At 41.1% G+C, this 19,745-nt stretch overlaps 1 protein-coding gene across 1 annotated transcript in view; it reads right to left on the bottom strand.

The window, feature by feature from the left end:
- Nucleotides 1-19,745, bottom strand: part of ABCC4 (ATP binding cassette subfamily C member 4) — a 1,099,276-nt gene that overhangs the window by 446,884 nt on the left and 632,647 nt on the right. Inside the window, exon 20 of the mRNA XM_029604735.1 lies at nucleotides 12,566-12,645. Within this exon, the coding sequence (XP_029460595.1) occupies nucleotides 12,566-12,645 (80 nt within the window). The remainder of the gene's footprint in view (nucleotides 1-12,565; nucleotides 12,646-19,745) is intronic.

Below are 19,745 nucleotides of genomic sequence, written 5' to 3'. Positions count from 1 at the left end.
TGCCAGAGACTAGAAATTTCTCTGTACCACTTAGATGCTGTTTCTAGCAAGATTGTTGGTTCCCAGACAGATGATAATATCAACTTCAGAGTATTTGCTTTCTTCTTTGATTGCATTGACTATTTGCATAGCATTTCTACTGGCAGATGATCCTGGAAACCTTTTAACTATAGTGTTTCCCTTGAAGAGAGTTCCCATGTTAGTGCCTCTGATGACTGATACACCCAGCACAATGAGATTTTTCTTATGGTATTGATTTTATTGATTTTATTATGGAATTTCTGCATGCATTGGGTTTCTTTTTTCTTTTCTGATACTACTTCATTCTCCATTGCTAGAGCTTCTTCATTATTTAATACAGAGAAAGTATTTCGTACTTGTGTCACTTGAGGGAGGGTGTGTCTCTGCATCACAGGTCTTACTCTACCAGATCCCACTGTAATCCATTTGTTCTTGGGTTCTTATGTGCTCTGTGTAGGTGGGAATTGGGGTGGAGGGGACATGTGAAGAATGGGTGTTTTGGGGTGACAGGTCTTATCCTACCTGAGTCCACCGTTTACCACTTTTTTCTGGGGAAATGATTCCAGAGTGCTGTAAAGTTGATGATTATACCTTGGTTGTTACTGCTACTTTTTTTATAGCTAATTCAGCTTTAAGGTGACCAAACTCTTTTTCATAGAAGAGAATTCTGAACAAATGGGGCAAGACCTAAGTTTCAGATGATTTGCCTCAAGATAAAAGCTCCATAATTGTTACATTGGAAAGTCCTCATTTTGCTATTGATTTGATGGAGAACACCTAAGAAATTGTCTAGTGATATTTTTTTGGGCAAGTCACTTCACCCTACATTTGCATCAGGTACAAACAGGAAGCCCAATTTTCAAACCTATTTGCAGTACTGAATTTGCTGTGTTACTGCGTAGTTTATAAAATCCAGTCTAGTTATGCTCCAATAGTATGCATGCACATTTCAGTATGCACAAATATTTTCAATGCAATGAAAGTGCTTATTTTCTATACCTATTTTATAAACATATGCGTGTATATTTTACACGTGAAAAAATATATAACATATGCATTAAAAGCCATGATTTATATGCAGAGGCAGGTATATTTGAAAGTATCCGGGTATACTATTTTGAAAATGCTTGTTTCTGTCTGGGGAAAGATTTAGGATTTTGCTATCCCTGAGTATTTTTTGTTCTTTTAACCCCTTACCTCTTTCAATGGTCTATTAGAGGGTAGCAGAAAGCTGTTCTCTGCTGAATGATTCAGCAGAGCAGGAAGGAAGCAAATCTTAGCCATCCTGCTGCCCCTCAATATTTGCCACCCTAAGCATAGGTATAATGGCTGCCTATTGACAAATCCTCTGTATTTGAAATACCTCCGCCAGTTCACCCAGACCCTCTAAGTACTTCACTATGATCTTCCTCCATTTTGCTCAAATCTCCCACCCCAAAATTGCAGACAACAGACAAGTCTGATTTCACATGTGCTAGTCAATTAGCAGGTGTAAAATTGTATGAATAAGTTTGATAATTTATAAGCATACATCTGTTATAAAATAACGTCCACGTGTACCTCTTAACCACACCCCAGAACGCTCCTAAGCTGCTTCTTTTTTTACCCTGGTAAATGTACATGCAAAACCTTAAAGAAGCACATATTTCTGAAGTTTATAAAATAGCATGTACATGATTGCATGCTACTTATGCGCATATATTTTATTTTTCCACGTGTAACCTCCTTGAAAATGTAATTAGATTGTGAGTCCTGTGGGGACAGGGAAATACCTAGAGTACCCGAATGTAACTTGCCTTGAACTACCAATGAAAAAGCGTGAATAAAATAAAAAATAAACAGTGTAGGTCTTCCTTTGAATTGCCTCTTTCTTATCAATGTCAATTTCTAAATGTGGTCTCCAATGTCCTTTTATAGGCGGGGATATTACAAGAGACCTGTACAAAGGTAACAAATATTACTTCCTTCTTTCCACTAACAATACTTCTCTTTGGGCTAGACACTTGGCAGTTTTCCCTTAGAAGCAAGATGGGAAAAACTCTTTAGTATACAGTATCTGGCCCTTTATATACACAAGTATATAACTACTATAATTCCAAATGACCCCATTATACCCCATTTAAAAAAAAAAAAAAAAAAGCACTTCTAAAATGCAAATCCTCTTAAGGAAAGCTTCTGCATAGAAAAGGAGATGAACCAGTTACTGCACTATTTAAGTTTCACTTGATTCCTCCTGACAACCATTTAAACAATGAATGTTGAGAAATGTCTCTCAAAGAATCAACAACAATGGCAGGGATCAGGGCTTTTATATTTACTTAATGCTGTTTAAAAAGGAGAAAATATTTTTTCCTGACGAGATTATAAGAAGCCTTATAAAAGACACCTGCAAACAAAAGAAGTGTCAAAAGATCTTTATCATAATTGATATCACTGGGGTTTGTTTTTTTTATTACTAATCTCTACTGTGATGTAGATAAAAATGTGCTTAGCCTTAGCTATTAAAATATAAGCTGTGTGAACTAACTGGTTTGTGCTATTTAAGAAACTCCTATCAAGACAAAAGCACTGATAAATACAATTTTTGCTTTCTACTATGGAATTTAAGTTTCAAGCAAAAACTGCAGACAAATTATTGTGTGATTGCATACTGTCACACAAAATAATGAGGCTGGCATATTAATGTACGTAAGAAGTTTTATAGTTTGCCACGTCACACTTTTAATCATAAGCACATTCAGCTTCACTTCATTCTCTGTTGCTTTTGACATCCTCATATAAATTTCACCAGCTCCTTATGGCAAATCCTTCTGAAGAAAGAACCTACATAAATACTGCTTTAGACAACTCACACTGATTCAAAAAATGATATTGCAATCTGTAGAGAATCCTGAAATATGGTGTGGTAATATCTGACATGTCTGGATCAAGTAGCTTATACATTCTACTTTTGTGTTGGGAATTACACTGTGATAGATAGTTTAATTATCTGTATTTGATTTTAGATACTTCAAAGTGGATTTTCCTTGTCCCCAGGGGGCTTGCAATCTAGACATAGATTCATCAAATCACTATAAATATAGCGAAAACAGCGCCTGCGATGAAAAAGGGGTGTGGTTAGGCAAAGCAGCAGCCTGCCTCATTGCATAGGTAAATAGCACATGCGGCACTACATCACTGCATGCGACATTGCGTCAGCGAATCATGTTACCCGCGCAGTGCGTTGCATCAGCGCATGCCGCGTCATTTTATGCTGCTACCGTAAATTAGTTCGTGGTGCGCTATTTTTTTCAAGTTATATATATATATATATATATACACATACAGCCTTCCTATAGCTGCCTCTTTGAGGGTGTGTCGAGGCGTGGGTTAAAAAACAAAAGGAGAGGAGGTAAGTAGTGGCTAGTGGATTAGGAGTTAGTTGTAATTACGATTTCTGAGTGGGTTGTCCTGTTCTTTGCTGTTTTTCCTTCTGTTTACTTTCACCTTTGTCTTTTGTCTATCTGTGTATGTGCAAGTTTTTGTTTGTCACGTTTGTCAGTTTCTCTTTGTCTGTGGAGGAGGTGAGTGGAGGAGTGAGGAGGTGAGTGGAAGAGTGGAGCCTGTGGACAGGATGAAGTGTGAGAGGCATCGGCAGAGAGGAGGGGGAGATGGGAGGGGGAGGAGGAATGAGAGGAAGCAGGAGGACAAGGGCATGAGTGCTAGGGGAAGGAGGAGGAGGAGCAGGGCCAGGGACAGTAGTAGAGATAGGCAGGAGGGAAGGGGATAGGCGGGCACGTACAGGGGGATGAAGATGGCAGGCTAGGGAAAGAGAGAGGGCAGAGGAGAAGGGAGTTTGCAGGGCAAGGAAAGGAGGGGGAAAGGAAGGACACCTCTCCGGAAGTGGAAGTGGCATCACTTCTGGAGGCCAGGCAGCGGGACGCCCTCATCTCAGGTCTCTCAAGTTCAGCGTCCAGGAGAACGAGATGGTCATTGCAGGGGTTCTGCACCATTATGCCAAGCTCTTTGGCAACCAGGTGTCCAAGACCTCAAAAGCATCCAAGGGCCAGATCTGGCACAACATAGCCCAGGGCATCTCCATGCACAGCGGAGTCGAATGAAGCAAGGAGCAGGTGGCCCACAAGTACCGGGACATCAAGGCACAGCTGAAAGCCAAGTTGGGGGCGAGGAATAAATACATACGGCGGACCAGAGGAGGAGCCCCTTGTCTCATCGTCCTCACCCCTATGGAGGAGCACCTCATGCAAAGGCTGGGACTGGATGTCTGAGAGGACATGATTGAGCAGCTGGACAGCACGCGAGCAGCAGCAGGAAAGTTATCCTCACTTGTCAACGGGCAGGCTGCAACAGGTGTACACATCATTTGGCATAAGATGCTCACAATGCAAAGAAGCAAAGTGCACCTCTGATGCCAAATGATAAAAGGATACTACTGCCATTGGTAGTTATGTCTTCGGTTGTTTCTACAGCTCCCACCCACGAAACTGCTGGTCCCTACCAGGAAAGCCCGGGGACCAGAAGAGCACCACCACCTTTAGACAAGCCCATCCTCATGGATGCCCAGACCCAGGTCAGCGAGGAGGCAGAGGAGGAGGAGAAGGAGCAGCAGCAGACCCAGGCTCAGGAGCCACTGGCAATGCTGCAACCACTGGGTTCACCCAGCCTACTCAATATGTCCCTCAACCTATCTGGCTTCATGGAGGAACAGAGCCTTGAGCAGGAGGCTCCAGATTCTGCACTACCCACCGTCTCTCCTGCTTAAATGTATATACTGGTTACATGTGCCCCCTCAAGGCTTATCGCCACTCGTTTATTAAAGTTCGTTCCTAATTTCTCGTTTCATTGTATACTTAGTTCCAACCAGTTTTTGTTAAATGTAAAATACTACGACCTCTTGTCATACTATTCCAATTGTTGTTATGTGAACCGATGTGATGTACGCCAACGAATGTCGGTATATAAAAGCAAATAAATAAATAAATAAATACCTCAAGCCAGCACACCACAGCGCCAGCTCAAAGCACCACACACTCAGCAGGAGTAGCCCCTAAGCCCACTCATGTCACTTTTGGAGGCCCAAATTCCAGTATTCAACCCCACCAGCACTGCACCAGGCCCTGAACCAGCACCAACAACATCCCCACCATAAATAGAGGAGTCCATGCACGAGCAGCTGGATCAGCTGGAAAGGAGGCATGAGGTCCACCTCTGACACATACGGGCAGAGCTAGTGTGCCTCAGGCGGGCTGACAACAGGCAAAACCAAATACTGTGCAAGCAAACAGCCGCAAACACGCAGAACGTGACAACGTTGGCCGCTGCAGTCAACAGCATGACCAATGTTCTGATGCAGATCCTGCAAAGGATGCTTGAGCTGCCGAATCATCCCCAGCATCATTGCAGTCCACATCCCATAGCAGTCCCCGGGGATGACAGACACCCAAGGGGTAGCCCCCTAGATCTATGCCCTCCCCCACGTGGCAAGCTACGACATGGCAAGGGGCCATAAACTAGAAAATTTGGTGCCATGGACTGGCTAATAAGAAGAGTTGTACCAAGAATCCTGACCGAGTGGCTGTGCCATCTAGACTGAAGAAGCCTGCTGGGCCCGTCCTCACTGCAGAGTTGCTGTGCTGTCTAGATGGAAGATGCCTGCTGGGCCCGTCCTCACTACAGAGTTGCTGTGCCAGCCGACAGAAGGATGGTCTACTGTCAGCCATTGTGGTACATCAGCCTAACTCTAAAGCCCTCCTCAATGCTCCGCCCATATTCCCCCCTCCTTGAAGCGGCCTTCAGTCATGGTCCAGCTGCTGCCTCTTATCACCATATCTCATCTCCTGCTCCAGATTCTGGAGTCTTATCTCATCTCAGCTCCTACTGCTGCTGCTTGTATCTCCTCCTGGGTCTCCTGCTTCCATGTTGCTGGATCTCCTCCTGGGTCTCCTACTTCCATGTTGCTGGGTCTCCCCCTTGGCCTCCTGCCACCATGTTGCTGGGTCTCCTCCTGGGCCTCCTGCTGCCATGCTATGCTCTTTGGTCCTGGTCCTGCTGCCTTCTTGCTACACTCTTTGGTCCTGGTCCTGCTGCCTTCTTGCTGAACTCTGCTTCCTTGCCCCATGCCAGTCCCCTTGAGCGCAGTCTTTCAACATGGACTGACTGGAGCCTTTTTGTAGCCATCACATAGCAGGGCTGCTATCACCTCCAACATAACAGTTGTACTGTAGCTATTGGGGGTGCCATTTCCACTTTCTATGGTCTTTGATTGTGCCAAAAGGATAAGATGCTAAGTCTGTATATGTAATGATGCCATTTCAAACAATGCACATACAGGTTTACACTGAATGTGCTGTGCATATAATGTACAATGTTTTGTCTTATCCTTGCAAGTTGTGATTACCTAACACTTTGACTTGATTTCAAACAGTGCCCTACATGTGTTCCCTAATAAAGTGGTCACTGGTTCGAAAAATACACTTCCTGATTGGATCCTTTGATTGTGTGGTTTTTGTGTAAAGTGTTCAGTAGGTACAAGGTTTGTCCACATGACCTTGCATGCTAGAATGTCCTTGCACATTCCAAGTAGGCAATTATTGAGCACGCAAGACCATATGGGCTAGGCCATACAACGGAACGGTCAGTGCAGGCCCCTAAGGAAGACAACAAGAGCTAAAAATAAGGTCATTACTGGGGACCTTCAAGATTTCCTCTTGTTGCCTTCTTCACATTGCATACTCTTAGCTAACCCCTGCTTAAATGGCCCTGTATGTGAGCAGGAGAGTAGCTAGCTGGCTTATACAGTATATTGTGTACATGTAGAGCTTGTGGAGTGTTAAGGGGAACTAATAGTCATCATCACACCAGACTTGATCCTCAGACCCCTTTCTTGTGCCATCACACAAAGGCTATTGGTAAATAAACATTTGTAGCTTTCACACTAATCCAAATATGACATCTACTTGCTGAGTGCTAGAACATATTGTCAGCTGCTGTGTGACAACTAGAGAGGAGGAGTGAGGGAGTAATGTCTTGTCCAGAATGTTCACAGGTGAACAGCAAGGGCCTAGAGGGCTGCTGCTGCGGCTTGGGACTAGGCAGTCTTCCACAGACTGTCTGGCACCCCTGTACTGGCATGGCTTGGGGATCTGTATAATAATAATGTGCCATTTACCCGATACATATAGCCAGAGATAGAATATAGAAAGAAGCATCTCTTACTTATGAGCCAAGCGTCACCGTACAGGCTGTCCTAAAAATTTTCACACAGGCCTCATTGCCTAAGTTTAAAGGAATCGTGTGCGGCTCCCAGGTAACTGGCCACCACATCGAGGATGCACATTCCAGCAACACAGACCACTTGCACATTAATGGAGTGGAAGAGCTTTCTGTTTGGAAGATCTCTCTGTCATGGGGTGGGATGATGGCCATGTGAGTGCAGTCAGTAGTTCCCAGAACATTGGGAAAGTGCGCGAAGGCATAAAAACCTCTCTTCAAGTCCATCAAGTCCTTCCTGTTCCGAGGAAATGCTATGTAGTGATTAATGCGGTCAGAGACTGCTGTGATGACCTGGTCCAGACAGCGTGAAAAAGTGGTTTAAGACATTCCCCCCATGACCCCTACTGTCATTTGGAAGGAGCCTGGTGAGGCCAGGCACAGCATGGGACCTTTCGGTGACCGGATCCATATCCCCTCGGATTTCTTCATATAATTCCAGGATAGCCTGCAGGGCCTGAGGTTATTTACTCTTTCGGATAATAGAAGAACTAGGGGGCACTCTATGAAGTTAGCATGTAGCACATTTAAAACTAATCGGAGAAAGTTCTTTTTCACTCAACTCACAAATAAACTCTGGAATTTGTTGCCAGGGGATATGGTTAGTGTAGTTAGTGTAGATGGGTTAAAAAAAAGGTTTGGATAAGTTCTTGGAGGAGAAGTCCATTACCTGCTATTAATCAAGTTGACTTAGAAAATAGCCATTGCTAGCATGGGATAGACTTAGTTTTTGGGTACTTGCCAGGTACTTATAGCCTGGATTGGCCACTGTTGGAAACAGGATGCTGTGCTTAATGGACCCTTGGTCTGACCTAGTATGGCATGTTCTTATGTTCTTAGTCTTGCAAGATTCTTCTGCATTCTGGACGCTATAATGATCTTATGGGAAAATTGATTTATTTCAGGCAAAACTCCTCAATGGAGACAGATGTCAAGTGGGCTACCAACACAGACATGGCTTTAACACTGTGAGCCTTGACATGGCCTACCAGATCCAGACCTGCCTGGCTTAACAGGAGGAGATGCAATCTGCTAACCAAATAGAAGTAGAGTGCTTGGCTATAGAGATTCCAGATGAAATAAAAAGCTAGGAGGACTATTTGAGGGCTTCAGTCTGCCCCAGATAGAAGATTATGGTTCCTTTACAATCTAAAGTACAATGTCCATTCATCTTTGTGACTCTGACACAACCAAAAGCAGAATCTTAGGATGTATGCATTAAGTCACTGCATTGTGAAAAAAAACCTTTATATAAAGTGGATAAGTCACGAGGGCCTGGAGCACAATGACGCCGCATGCCATGATAGCCACTAAAAATATGACTTTTCAGGTCAGCTACTTCTACTTACAAAAATTCAGAGACTCGAAAAATGCTTTCATTAATTGGGTAAGTACCATGTTGAAGTCCCATAACACAGCAGGAGGCTAGATGACAGCTTTATCTGAAGCAAGCCTTGCATAAACCGAACTAAAGGCTGTACAGAAATGGATTTTCTTCTACATGGTGGTGGTAAGTGTCAATTACACAGAGGTAAACCCTTACTGAGTTGGTTCTCAAACCCTACTCAGAGAGAGACAATGTATTCAAGCAGTTTCTGTGTGAAACAGGAGGATGGATCTAGGGCCTTCCCTTCACACTACAGAACAAAAGTCCTCCACTACAAACTTTAGGATTTCCTCTTTAAATATTAGACATGCTGTACAGGCTCAGAAGCTGTAGGGCTATCCCTTCAAAATCTAGGCCACGGGGGAGAAGGGGGGCAACTCCAGTCCTCGAGTCCTACAGGCCAGTTTTTCAAGATATCCATAATGAATATACATAAGATTTTTTTTAACAGTTTATCATTTTTAAATCTGTTAACAAGTTAATACAATTTGACAAGAAATGATACAATAGAGATCAGATTAAACAAAATAAAGAAATAACGTAATTGGAACTATAAGATCTCAATAGTACACTGTCAGACCACAAATAAGGAGAGATCCAAATGCAAATAAGAGAAGAAAAAAGAAAAATGCAAAGAAGAAAGCCGAGCATTGCTAAGGGCAAAAATCTTCAAAAGTAAAGAGTGCCAGAAAATCACAGGAGTTACGGGCTAGAAGTTGAGGGTATGATATCCTGTCTGATTTTATCATTAAGGAAAACATTTATCTGGGAAGGATCAAAGAAGACATATTTAACCCCTTGGAACTAAACGACATATTTACAAGGAAAATAAAGCCAGAAAAAAGCCTCCAAATTCAAGCCAGCAGGACACATCAGCAGAAAACATTTCCTCTTAGACTGGGTTACTTTGGATACATCTGGGACCATACAAATTTTAAGCCCTAAAAAAGCAATACCTCTCTTATGAAAAAACAATTTCAAGATAAAGTCCCAGTCAGAGTCCATGGGAAAAGTGACAAGTAAGGTAAAAGGCACAACAGCTTCATCCATTGAACTTTCAAGAAAATAAGAAAGATGAGAAGAATCAACAAGGCCAACATGAGCAGGAGTATCACTCAGTTGAGAAACTTTCAAATTCACAGGAAGATAATAGGCTTTGGAAATAGGTGGAAGCAGACTTTCCTTGATGGCTAAAATTTCCATAAAATATCTGTATAACATTTCCACAGGAGTAATAAGCCTTTTTTTTTAGGAAAATTGATGATCCTGATACTTCGACAGCATATCACATTTTCCAGATCTTCCAGCTTATTCTGCAGAAACAAATGGCCAGCCGACATAGTATCAACAGAATTTTGCAAGGCAACCCCCTTTGGTCCCGCAAGAGTCCACTTTTTATTTTTATTTAAAAAACGTTTCTATACCGTCGATAAGTTAGGTACCATCACAACGGTTTACAATAAGGCACAAACATTAATGATGGAAAAATAATGAATTCTATCCACTAAACAAGTGCCAACAATTTACGGTAACATAGTTTGTTATAATTACTCATAGGTGGGTGTGATACATCATGTCCATTCTTTTTAGTGACAGATTTAAAATAGAGAACTTATAGTATTTTATTCTTTGGTGGTAAGCAAAAAAAATAAAAATAAAAATACATACCCTTGTAGATTGGGGTAGTGTTCTTGGGTGTACTGCAGATCACCTTCCATTTTCCTTGTGTTCTACTCTCCTTTCTCTTTGTTGTACGCTTGTTTAAATAACCATGTTTTTAAATTTTTTCTGAAGGTTTTGATGTCTCTTTGTAAACGGATCTCCACAGGCATGCAGTTCCATAGCATAGGTCCTGCTAAGGAAAGTGCTCTTTCCCTTACTTGGGTTAGTCTTGCTGCTTTAATTGAGGCGATTTAATTTCAAGTAACTGAGACTGAGAAGCTTGGATTGACAGCTTACGCCGTTGTAAAACAAACTGGGGGAAACCTGGTTAGAAAGATTAGCTATAGCTTCCCAGATTATGCCCAGTGTAATGTTTGGGGGTTTAACCAAAGGAGTAAAAGTTACCTCTTGCAAACAGTCCCAGCCGTTGAAAAGCAGGAGAAGAAAAAACAGGCAGGAATTCAGCTCCCCCAGCAGACCAGTTACCAGCTCCGTGGCTTGCCTCCTCCATACAGGCTCCTGACGACGAAGCAATCGGCAATGTGATATCATCAAGGCGCGAAGGGAGCAGAGCAATCGCATCAGTGCTACCTGTGGGGGGGCCAGGTTAAGGAGGGACTCAGCGTTGCTCTGGAGATAAGGATGATTCGAAGTCTGGGGTTGCCGGAGACAGACCACTTCTCAACAGGCTACCCAAAGATGCTTCAACAGAGCAAAGGAGAAGATCTTGCCTCCGGAGAACATGTTTATGCACCAGGCCGGCTGAAGACAGACCCTCCAATGTATCCGGGAATGCTCTAGCCTTGCCCTTCCTCTTACCCATATTGAAAAGAGGTAAGAAAATTATTAGGCAAAGAGTATTGAACGCAAGAGGGGAGTGGACAGGGCAATGACTCTTAGTGTGTGGCCATCTTGGATCTCCCTGGGACATCCACCCATACATGAGATATATTTACATACAATGGAGACAGTGCATTCAAATCTCTCTCATGCATATTCACTGTGGTTATCTTGAAAACCAGGCCTGTTTCTGGCTCTCGAGGACTGGAGTTGGCCACCCCGATCTAGGCTGATGTGGCGTAGCAGCTCCTGATGCTGTGTGATCAGCACTGGAGACTTGATGAACAGAGCAAGAACCAAATCTGTCTTGGCCAATAGGGAGATACAGGGATCCTAGTTTCCCAGTCTGAGTTTCCATAAGTTTTTGCGTCCAGATAAATTGGAGGATATGCTTACAGAAGGCCCTGACTCCAGTTTAGGGCGAGGGTATCTGAGGCTAGTTGCTGCATGTTCCTGCATGGATTTTAAGACTATTTCAGAACAATGTAGTTGCCGAGTATCATTTACAGACACTTGATATTACCTTTGTCACCTGCTGCAAAATGAAATAAACCTCTTTAAAACCTGCAGTTTACTACATCTCATGTTTCCAACAAAATCAGTAATTACAGCACAAGCTGAAAATACTAAGAATAATTTACTTTAGGATATTACTCTTGGGATAAAGGCTGAATATAACATTTTGTGTGTTTGCCAGCTCATAAAAGCCGCTGCTGCAAACTACAATATAGATGATTTTGCTGTCATATCTTTGATCTTTTACTGACTTACTGGCACATAACTCTTTTGTGCACGCAGAGATTTTTATCTGCAGTAACTATTTTCTTTTATTCCCATTAAGACCATATTATTCTCACCCTTATTATTACTAATCTTTTCTTTGTTTGCAGGCTGCCCCACCTGATTTTACCTGGGAGGTGGAGTAAACATTTGCTTCTTTGTGGTAACATGCATATACACACACACACCTGATTTGGTTCATTTCTGCTATCATTCCGTGCGAGCTGATTGTTTTTAGACCGCGGACACATTTCATAACACTGCAGTCTGACTGCCAGATTGCTCGGAGGCAAACTAGCAGCAATTCAGCAAAGCATGTAGCTACCACAATCTCAGAACAGGACATGGTATCAAAGTTATGTGTGACCACTCCTACATAGCAATTATACAGTAGGTTAACAATTCACTTATGCTGGAAATTATAAACCGCACCCTTCTTTCACAAAGCAGGCTCTTTCATGAAGCCACCACAATGCTGTCACATTAGTTGATTTAAAAGGTCTCCAGTAATTCTTTGATCATAGTCTCATTCTTCTTGACAGACATTTAAAAAAAAAAAAAAAAAAAAACCCCAAAAAAAGCCTTCAACAGCAGTGACTGGATTACCTGTAAGAAGTCCAAAAACGTAAGTGGAAGCAAATCATCCAGGTGACCAATATCTTTGGAAAAACGGTTAAGGATTCTTCCTACAACAACAACAAAAAAAAAAAGAGAGAAGGGTCATTAAAATCATCTTAACAAACAAAAGAAATGCATGCAAAGAAAATATTTCAGTACATATAGTAAATTTGGTTTCAGCTCAAAAGTTTATCATCAAAATAAAAAGAATTAACAGAGACAATTCTCAGTGGGAAAAATATACATATTGGGAATTCGGCAACAATACATTGAAGATAGTAAACTATGTTCTCCCCTCGCCTCCCATTTGCTAAAAAACAAACAAAAAAAATAAAACCCACAAAAACTCCTTTTGTGGCTCAAGTTATTGCTAATATCAAACCTTTCTTCATGGAATTACATTGTTAAACACACAAGTATAGGATCAATAGACAAGAAGAGAGGAAGGAAGAACAACAAAGGGTGATTCATAGAAATGACAGCAGAAAAGGTCCAGATGCTCCTTCCAGTCTGCCCAGCAAACTTCCTAAAGTAGTAATTACTGCTTCAAGCAGCTAGCAACAATTTTTACCAGGCGATGAGTTTCTTAAAAATTCAGACAGTGCTGCTTGACATGCTTTACTTATGGACTTGGCCATAAAAGCAGTCCTGTGCTTTTTCCCTTATGTCTACGTTTCAAAGACAATTGAAGGAATAGTGCCTAACTAGTGTGTGGCAAGTGCCAACTAAATATTTTAGGATCAAGAAAGAACATGATGGGCATAAAAAACAATCACCATGTCAATAAAAATGTTTTAATCAAATTATGAGTCTAAAAAACATATCAAAACATGTGTCATATCATATTTTATGTTTTTTTTTAATAAAACCTGTTTATTGATTTTAACAGAGAGTTACAGAATCAATTGTAGGATAACAACAGACCATGTTAGACAAAGAATATATTCAAAACACAAATAAAATAAAGTGCGTGTATAGAAAAGTGAGTTCCTCCACTCTGTCTGAAATCCCCCCTCCCCCCGTGCCCTAGTTAGAATTCTCCAATATCTAGACTAGAATTAAACCACTGTTACAGAATGCAATGGTCAATACTTAACATGGACTCCAAATGGACCATAATGCTTCATACAATTTGAGGATAATATTTCTCACCAACTCAAAATGTTGTACACCATAATTTGAACATAGCATTCTTCACCAAAGGAGACAGTGTATCCAAATGATTTTGCCATATCTGTAACAGCCTCGAGATGAGTTTCTGAGATTTTTTGCAGTATTCGAAAATAAGTAGTTTACCTATCCTCACTTTCCAGTGAACTATAGTGAGGCTATCAACCTCTGCCCAGGTGGACAGCATGGTTTTTCTTTTTTGCTATAATTGAAACATTATCCAGGAATGACTTCCTATTAGGCCCCAATTTAATAGAGACCTCATCATAGATAGCAAAACACCAAAGTCTAGGGTCAGCAGGCAAACATAGCTTCCAAATATTTTCGATATGAACCTAAACTTGATACCAAAACTCCTGGACTTTAGGGCATTGCCAGAAACTATGAAAGTAGTCCCCTATTGTTTGACTACATTTCTGACAGTTAGGTGCATTACGTATTGTAGCTTGAAACACTCTCTCCTGGGATAAATATATTTGACAGAGAAGTTTAAATTGAGTTTCTCTTAATACTACATTTTCTGTTTTATTTATTTTTTTGAAACACTGCCGTAATTTTTGTTCTATAAGATTACAACTAGCCATTTACTCCATTTGCTAAGAATCCCAGCCAAAGGGTCACTTGATTGAGCGTTCAACAAAGCCCTGTTGAACCTGGCACAGAATGGTTTTTCCTGCCTGCTCCCATCTAGAACCTGTTCTAGGAGCTCAAGCTTACTGAACTCAGGATTATTCTGTAGCAAATCACATACATAATGCCTTACTTGTAGACAGACAAAAAAAATCTTTGTATGTTAATTGGTACCTGGATTGTAGTTCCTAAAAGCTTTGTATTATGTTGGAATCTCCAAAGAATAAATAAACTCTTTCAGCTTCCACATTTTAAATACCTGGTTCTCCAAGCCAGGTTTAAACTGTGGATTAGCCTGCATAGAAATGTAAGGGGATATCTTGCCTGCGCGCAATAAAAACTTATGTAGAGATGACCATACTGCATGGCAAGAGGACAATAGTAAGTGGTCTTTAATGTCACCCAGTACCTCTCTCTCAGTAACTTGAATCAGAGAATTCAATGAGAAGGGAACCAACCAATATTGTACGAGATCATATGGAGAATATCAAGAGGTCTGAAACAACCAATCGTATAAATGTCTTAGCATACATGCTAAATTATATATCTGAAAAATAGGGCACTTTAGATCCCCCCCAAGCTGTTCTCATCATAGAGTCCACTGAGAGTCTTGCCCTCTTCCCTGTCCATAAAAAGTGTTGAGCATACTATTGATTTCTTTAAGGTATTTCTTTCGTAACCAGATAGGAAGCATTTGAAGCGCATATAACCATTTAGGAACCACCATTTTTACGAGCTGAATTTTGCCAATTAAAGAAAGAGGAAGATCCCGCCATCTTTGTAGTGTCATCCCCATGGTCTACATTAATGGCTCAATATTACAGTCATATATTCTGCCTACATCAGCTGGAACCTTAATGCCCAAATACCTCATTTCCCTTTCAACCCATAGCAATGGAAAGTTGCCCACACTTTAAGAGTTCAGAGAATATCTAAAACCTCGGATTTGTGTTGATTCATTTTCAATGCCACAAATGCCCCAAAAGTAAATTTGATGTTGTAGAACTTTCCTTATTGACTTCTGTGGCTCAGTGAGGAATATAAAGGCATCGTCTGAAGAGGCCATTTTAAATGTATGCCCACCTTTGCTAAGACCCTGAATTGAACTATCTGCTTCAATTTTCCTCAGCAGGGGATCTATTGAGTGGGAGTTGAACCCCTCTGGGGTTTTGCTTTGTCTGCTACAAAGTTTCTTTATCTGAACGCTGTGGGGCTTGAACATGTATATTAAAAAAGAGCCTATGTTTTGCCTACTCCTATACTAGTTCAATTGAACACTGTGTGATTTCATATGCAATTTAAAAATTATACAAAATGATATTTGTTTCTTTGAACACCTCTGACTTCTCTAATTTCTTTGGGTGGATGATTGAGAGGTCCAGGCAACCACCCTGGAGGTGGTCTTACACTAGTCTCCCAGCTTGCTAATACCCTTTACTATATCACTTCACTATATTTTTTTGTTATTAAGTAATACGTGCGTACTTTTTGTTGATACAGTGTTTTGGTTCCTGTTCCAGTGGATTTGGATATTGTTGTATACAGGACATTTTGGGATTTGTAACTCTTAGTTAAGCCCTGGGGCTTTACATGATTTGTTGGATTTTATGCTTTAAAGAATTCCATATGATTGTATAGGCTTGTTTAGGAACTCTAGCTGCTGACTCTTTACTACCACCCTTTCTGACCTCTGAGTACAGAAATTCATAAAAAATTCTCAAAACTTTGCAAATTACTGGACTTTTAGATACTATATTCCCCTTATTGTCCTCAAGTTTTTCAATAAATTACTTCCCTTTTCAAACCCTCACCATGTAAGTTTCTCTGCCTTATTTCCAAACCGAAAATGATTGTGCTCGGTTTTCTGTGGCATATGTTAAGCTCTTTGGTATAAAACTGTGTTTAGATTCTTGAGAACACTTTTATACTTCTCCTTATGTTTTTGGAGCCTGTCTTTATGATTCTGTCTTTTTTCCAGTTTCAACATTTCTTCCAACTGTAAAATTAATTTGTTCAATCTCTTATTCCTAGCTATCAAATATGATAAAATTTCATCTTGTAAAATGACTTTGCAGGTTTCCCAAAAGAGGATGGTGGAGTCCTTGTGTTGAGAATTATTAGATTCAAACTCCTTCCATTTCTTACCAAGCTCCATAATCGTTCTCTTGGGTCTACATCACCCAATTTAAAATCTATCCATATCAAGCAATGATTTGAGATGACCAGGAGCCCTATTTCTGTTTTTAATACATTTGAAAAGAGACCTTGGGATACTAGAATGTAATCAATTCTGGCTATGGAATTATGTGCCCTAGAAGTATGTGTGAAATCTTTGGTCTCAGGGTTTAGGGTATGCCATACATCCAGTAGCTGTAGTTCATTATATAAAAAATGTGATCCCCATCCCCTTGCTTCTCATCTTTCTAGGACACCCTAACTGCCAGAGATTTATCTAATAATGGGTCACTCATACAATTATAGTCTCCGGCCATAACCAATATACCTTGAGTATTAGCTAAAAGTATATTTGCTAGCTTGATAAAGAAACTAAGACTGTATTCATTTGATGCATACAGAAAAGAAACTCCTTTCCATTCAATTTACCAATAAGTATTATAAATCTCCCATCCATATCATGAATTAGCTTTTTCTTCCGTAGGCGTACATTCTTGTTAATATAGTCACCCTGCCCTTCTTGCCCATAGCTGCTGAGAAAAAACATGATTGTACCCATTCCCTTTTAAGTTTACTTTCTGATTCTGTAAGATGGGTTTCTTGTCTGCAAACTACTGAAGCCTGATTTTTGTTCAAAACTTGCAGTACCTTTTTCCTCCTAATGGGTGTCCCCAGACCGTTAACATTCCAGGAGATAATTTGTATATCCCTATTCAATTAGATGAAACATTATACACAAATACAGGATAATCACAATAATCGGCCCGGGACACCCAGCCTTGCCCTGCATCATGTCAAAAGCTTAAGATGTACCACCACACTTCCTAAAAACTGATGATCACCCCTCATTTTATCAGCCCCCACAATTAGAGAAATTACCACTAACTCTTCCCATTTCTTCAGCACCCTCCCTCCTCCATGGGCTCCCCCCTCTTTCCCCTTCAGCCTTATCTATTCCCTTCCATCTGTAAATGCTCCCTCTAAGGAATTCTGTGGAAGGGTGCCCCTCCCCCCAGATGTTTATTTATAATGCCCCTGTAACCCCTTCTAAACTTCCCAACTCACTAGAACCCTGTACTTTAGTAACCAAAACAGCAAATGTGAGCTTAATAAATTCAGCTCTCATAGGTCTTTTCAAACAGATCGAAATGGACATTTCCTCGACCAAAACTTTTTTTTTCCCTTTGCAGTCAGAAAGAGATACTGTCCGGTTCATTAACCAACCAATCAGGTCATCTCCGGCATGGCCCACATGAGGAGAACCCGGAATCTTAGACGTAAACCTATACTCGTGCAGCTTCCGACATCGAGGTTTGTTGAGACTAGCTCTGGTATGGTCTTGTGGGTACTCCCCATATCCAGCGTACAGCAAATTTTTACTTTTGATTACCTTGAGTCCATTTTAAACTCTCAATGTTTGCAGTCCTAAGTGAATAAATATATATGTAATCTGGCTTACTATTATCCCTGGCAGGAAGGATCCCTGCTTCTGGCCAAGGTCGAAGGTGTGCAAACCCGGTATTTGGAGGAGCCCGGTGCTGGGGACTAAAGTCTGTAGATACTTATCTGAATCAGCCGACATCATGTTCTAGCGCGTCACTGGGTCTCAAGCAGCAAAACCTTTATCATACGAACATTCATCAGGTCGACACCATCCCAGCCAAAACACCAGAGTCTTGGCAAAGGAACTGTAGTTGTGTGCTTTCTTGTTAAGATCATCTCCGGCATGGCTCTATTGGGAATTCCTATACCTAGCCTTCTGCAAATTTAAAACACTTGACTTCCTTAATTCCATTGTAAATACTCAATGTCAGTCATCTTGAGTTAAACATATGTCTGTCCTCTGACCTGGACTTATCCTAAGCAGAAAGGGTCCCAGCCTCTTACCGAAGTTGCATCGATCGTAAAAAGGCCCAAAGGAATTCCCTTCTTCCCAGCCCACCAGATTAAGTTGACCACCTTCCTGACATTGTCGGCTGCTAATCTCCCAGGGATAAAGCCCATTTGATGAAAATTGATCAAGTTGTCCACAAAATGGATCAAGTTGCTTTTCTTTTTCACAAACAAGGCTCTCGCTATTAGGTGACCCCTTGCCACCACTTTAATCGCTTAGCCAGGATTTTGGCCAGGATCCTAAGGTCCAGGTTCAATAGTGAAATGGGCCTATATGAGCCACACAGGATAGCATCTCTCCCCGGTTTTGCCAGCACCATGATGCAAGCCTTGTTGGTATCTACTTCAATAGAGTATTTCATTAAAGGCCATTGCAAGCGAAGCCACAATTACATGTTCCAATTGCTTATAGAAGCCCGCCGAGAAACCATCTATCCCCGGGGATTTTCCCATTTTTAATTCCTTAATTGCCTGTACTACTTCAATCTTTGATATGTCTCTATTAAGACTTTCCTGGAGTCTAGAATTAGCATTGGGAATATCTCTTTTGCTGAGGTACTCCCTTATATTAGATGTGATGATATCCATTCTTTGCTGGTACAGTTCTTTATAGAACTCCGAGAATCTAGCTCTAATATCTTCGTTTATTGAAACTATTTTACCATTTTTTGCTTTTATTTTTACAATCTGATTATTCATAATTCTATTTTTTTTTAGAGACCTTGCTAGCACCCTACTGGCCTTATTATCCCTCTCAAAGTGTTCTTGCCGCACCTTATCTAATTGGTAAGCTATATTCTGTGAATGTAAGGCGCTCAATTCACCCCGGAGATTTTCTAGTTTCTTTCCTAGATTTTGATCTGGACAGCGTTTATGTCTAATTTCCAAATGACCAATTTGTGACAGAATGACCACACTATTCTTCTCTCCTTTCTTTCTCACAAACAAGGCTTTCACTATTAGGTGACCCCTTGCCACCACTTTAAAACAATTCCATATCGTCCCTGCCGACACTTCCCCATTGTCATTCTCTTCAAGATATCTCATTATATCCTGTCATAGGGATTCTGTAAAGGAGTGGTCATCTAGTAGGCTTTCATTTAGCTTCCATCCCCTATTGGAGGTCTGTTCAGATATTCTATCCAGCTTAATCCACACTGCCACGTGGTCTGACCATAGGATCGGTTCAATCTCGGCCTGCTGGACATTGCTAACCAGTAGCTTGTCTACTAAAATAAAATCAATACATGAGTATATCTGATGCGCCTGGGAGAAAAAAGTATAATTATGTTCTGATGGG

Source organism: Rhinatrema bivittatum, chromosome 5 (genome assembly GCF_901001135.1).
Source record: "Rhinatrema bivittatum chromosome 5, aRhiBiv1.1, whole genome shotgun sequence".
NCBI classification, from domain to species: domain Eukaryota; kingdom Metazoa; phylum Chordata; class Amphibia; order Gymnophiona; family Rhinatrematidae; genus Rhinatrema; species Rhinatrema bivittatum.
This window is presented reverse-complemented; position numbering and strand designations above follow the sequence as displayed.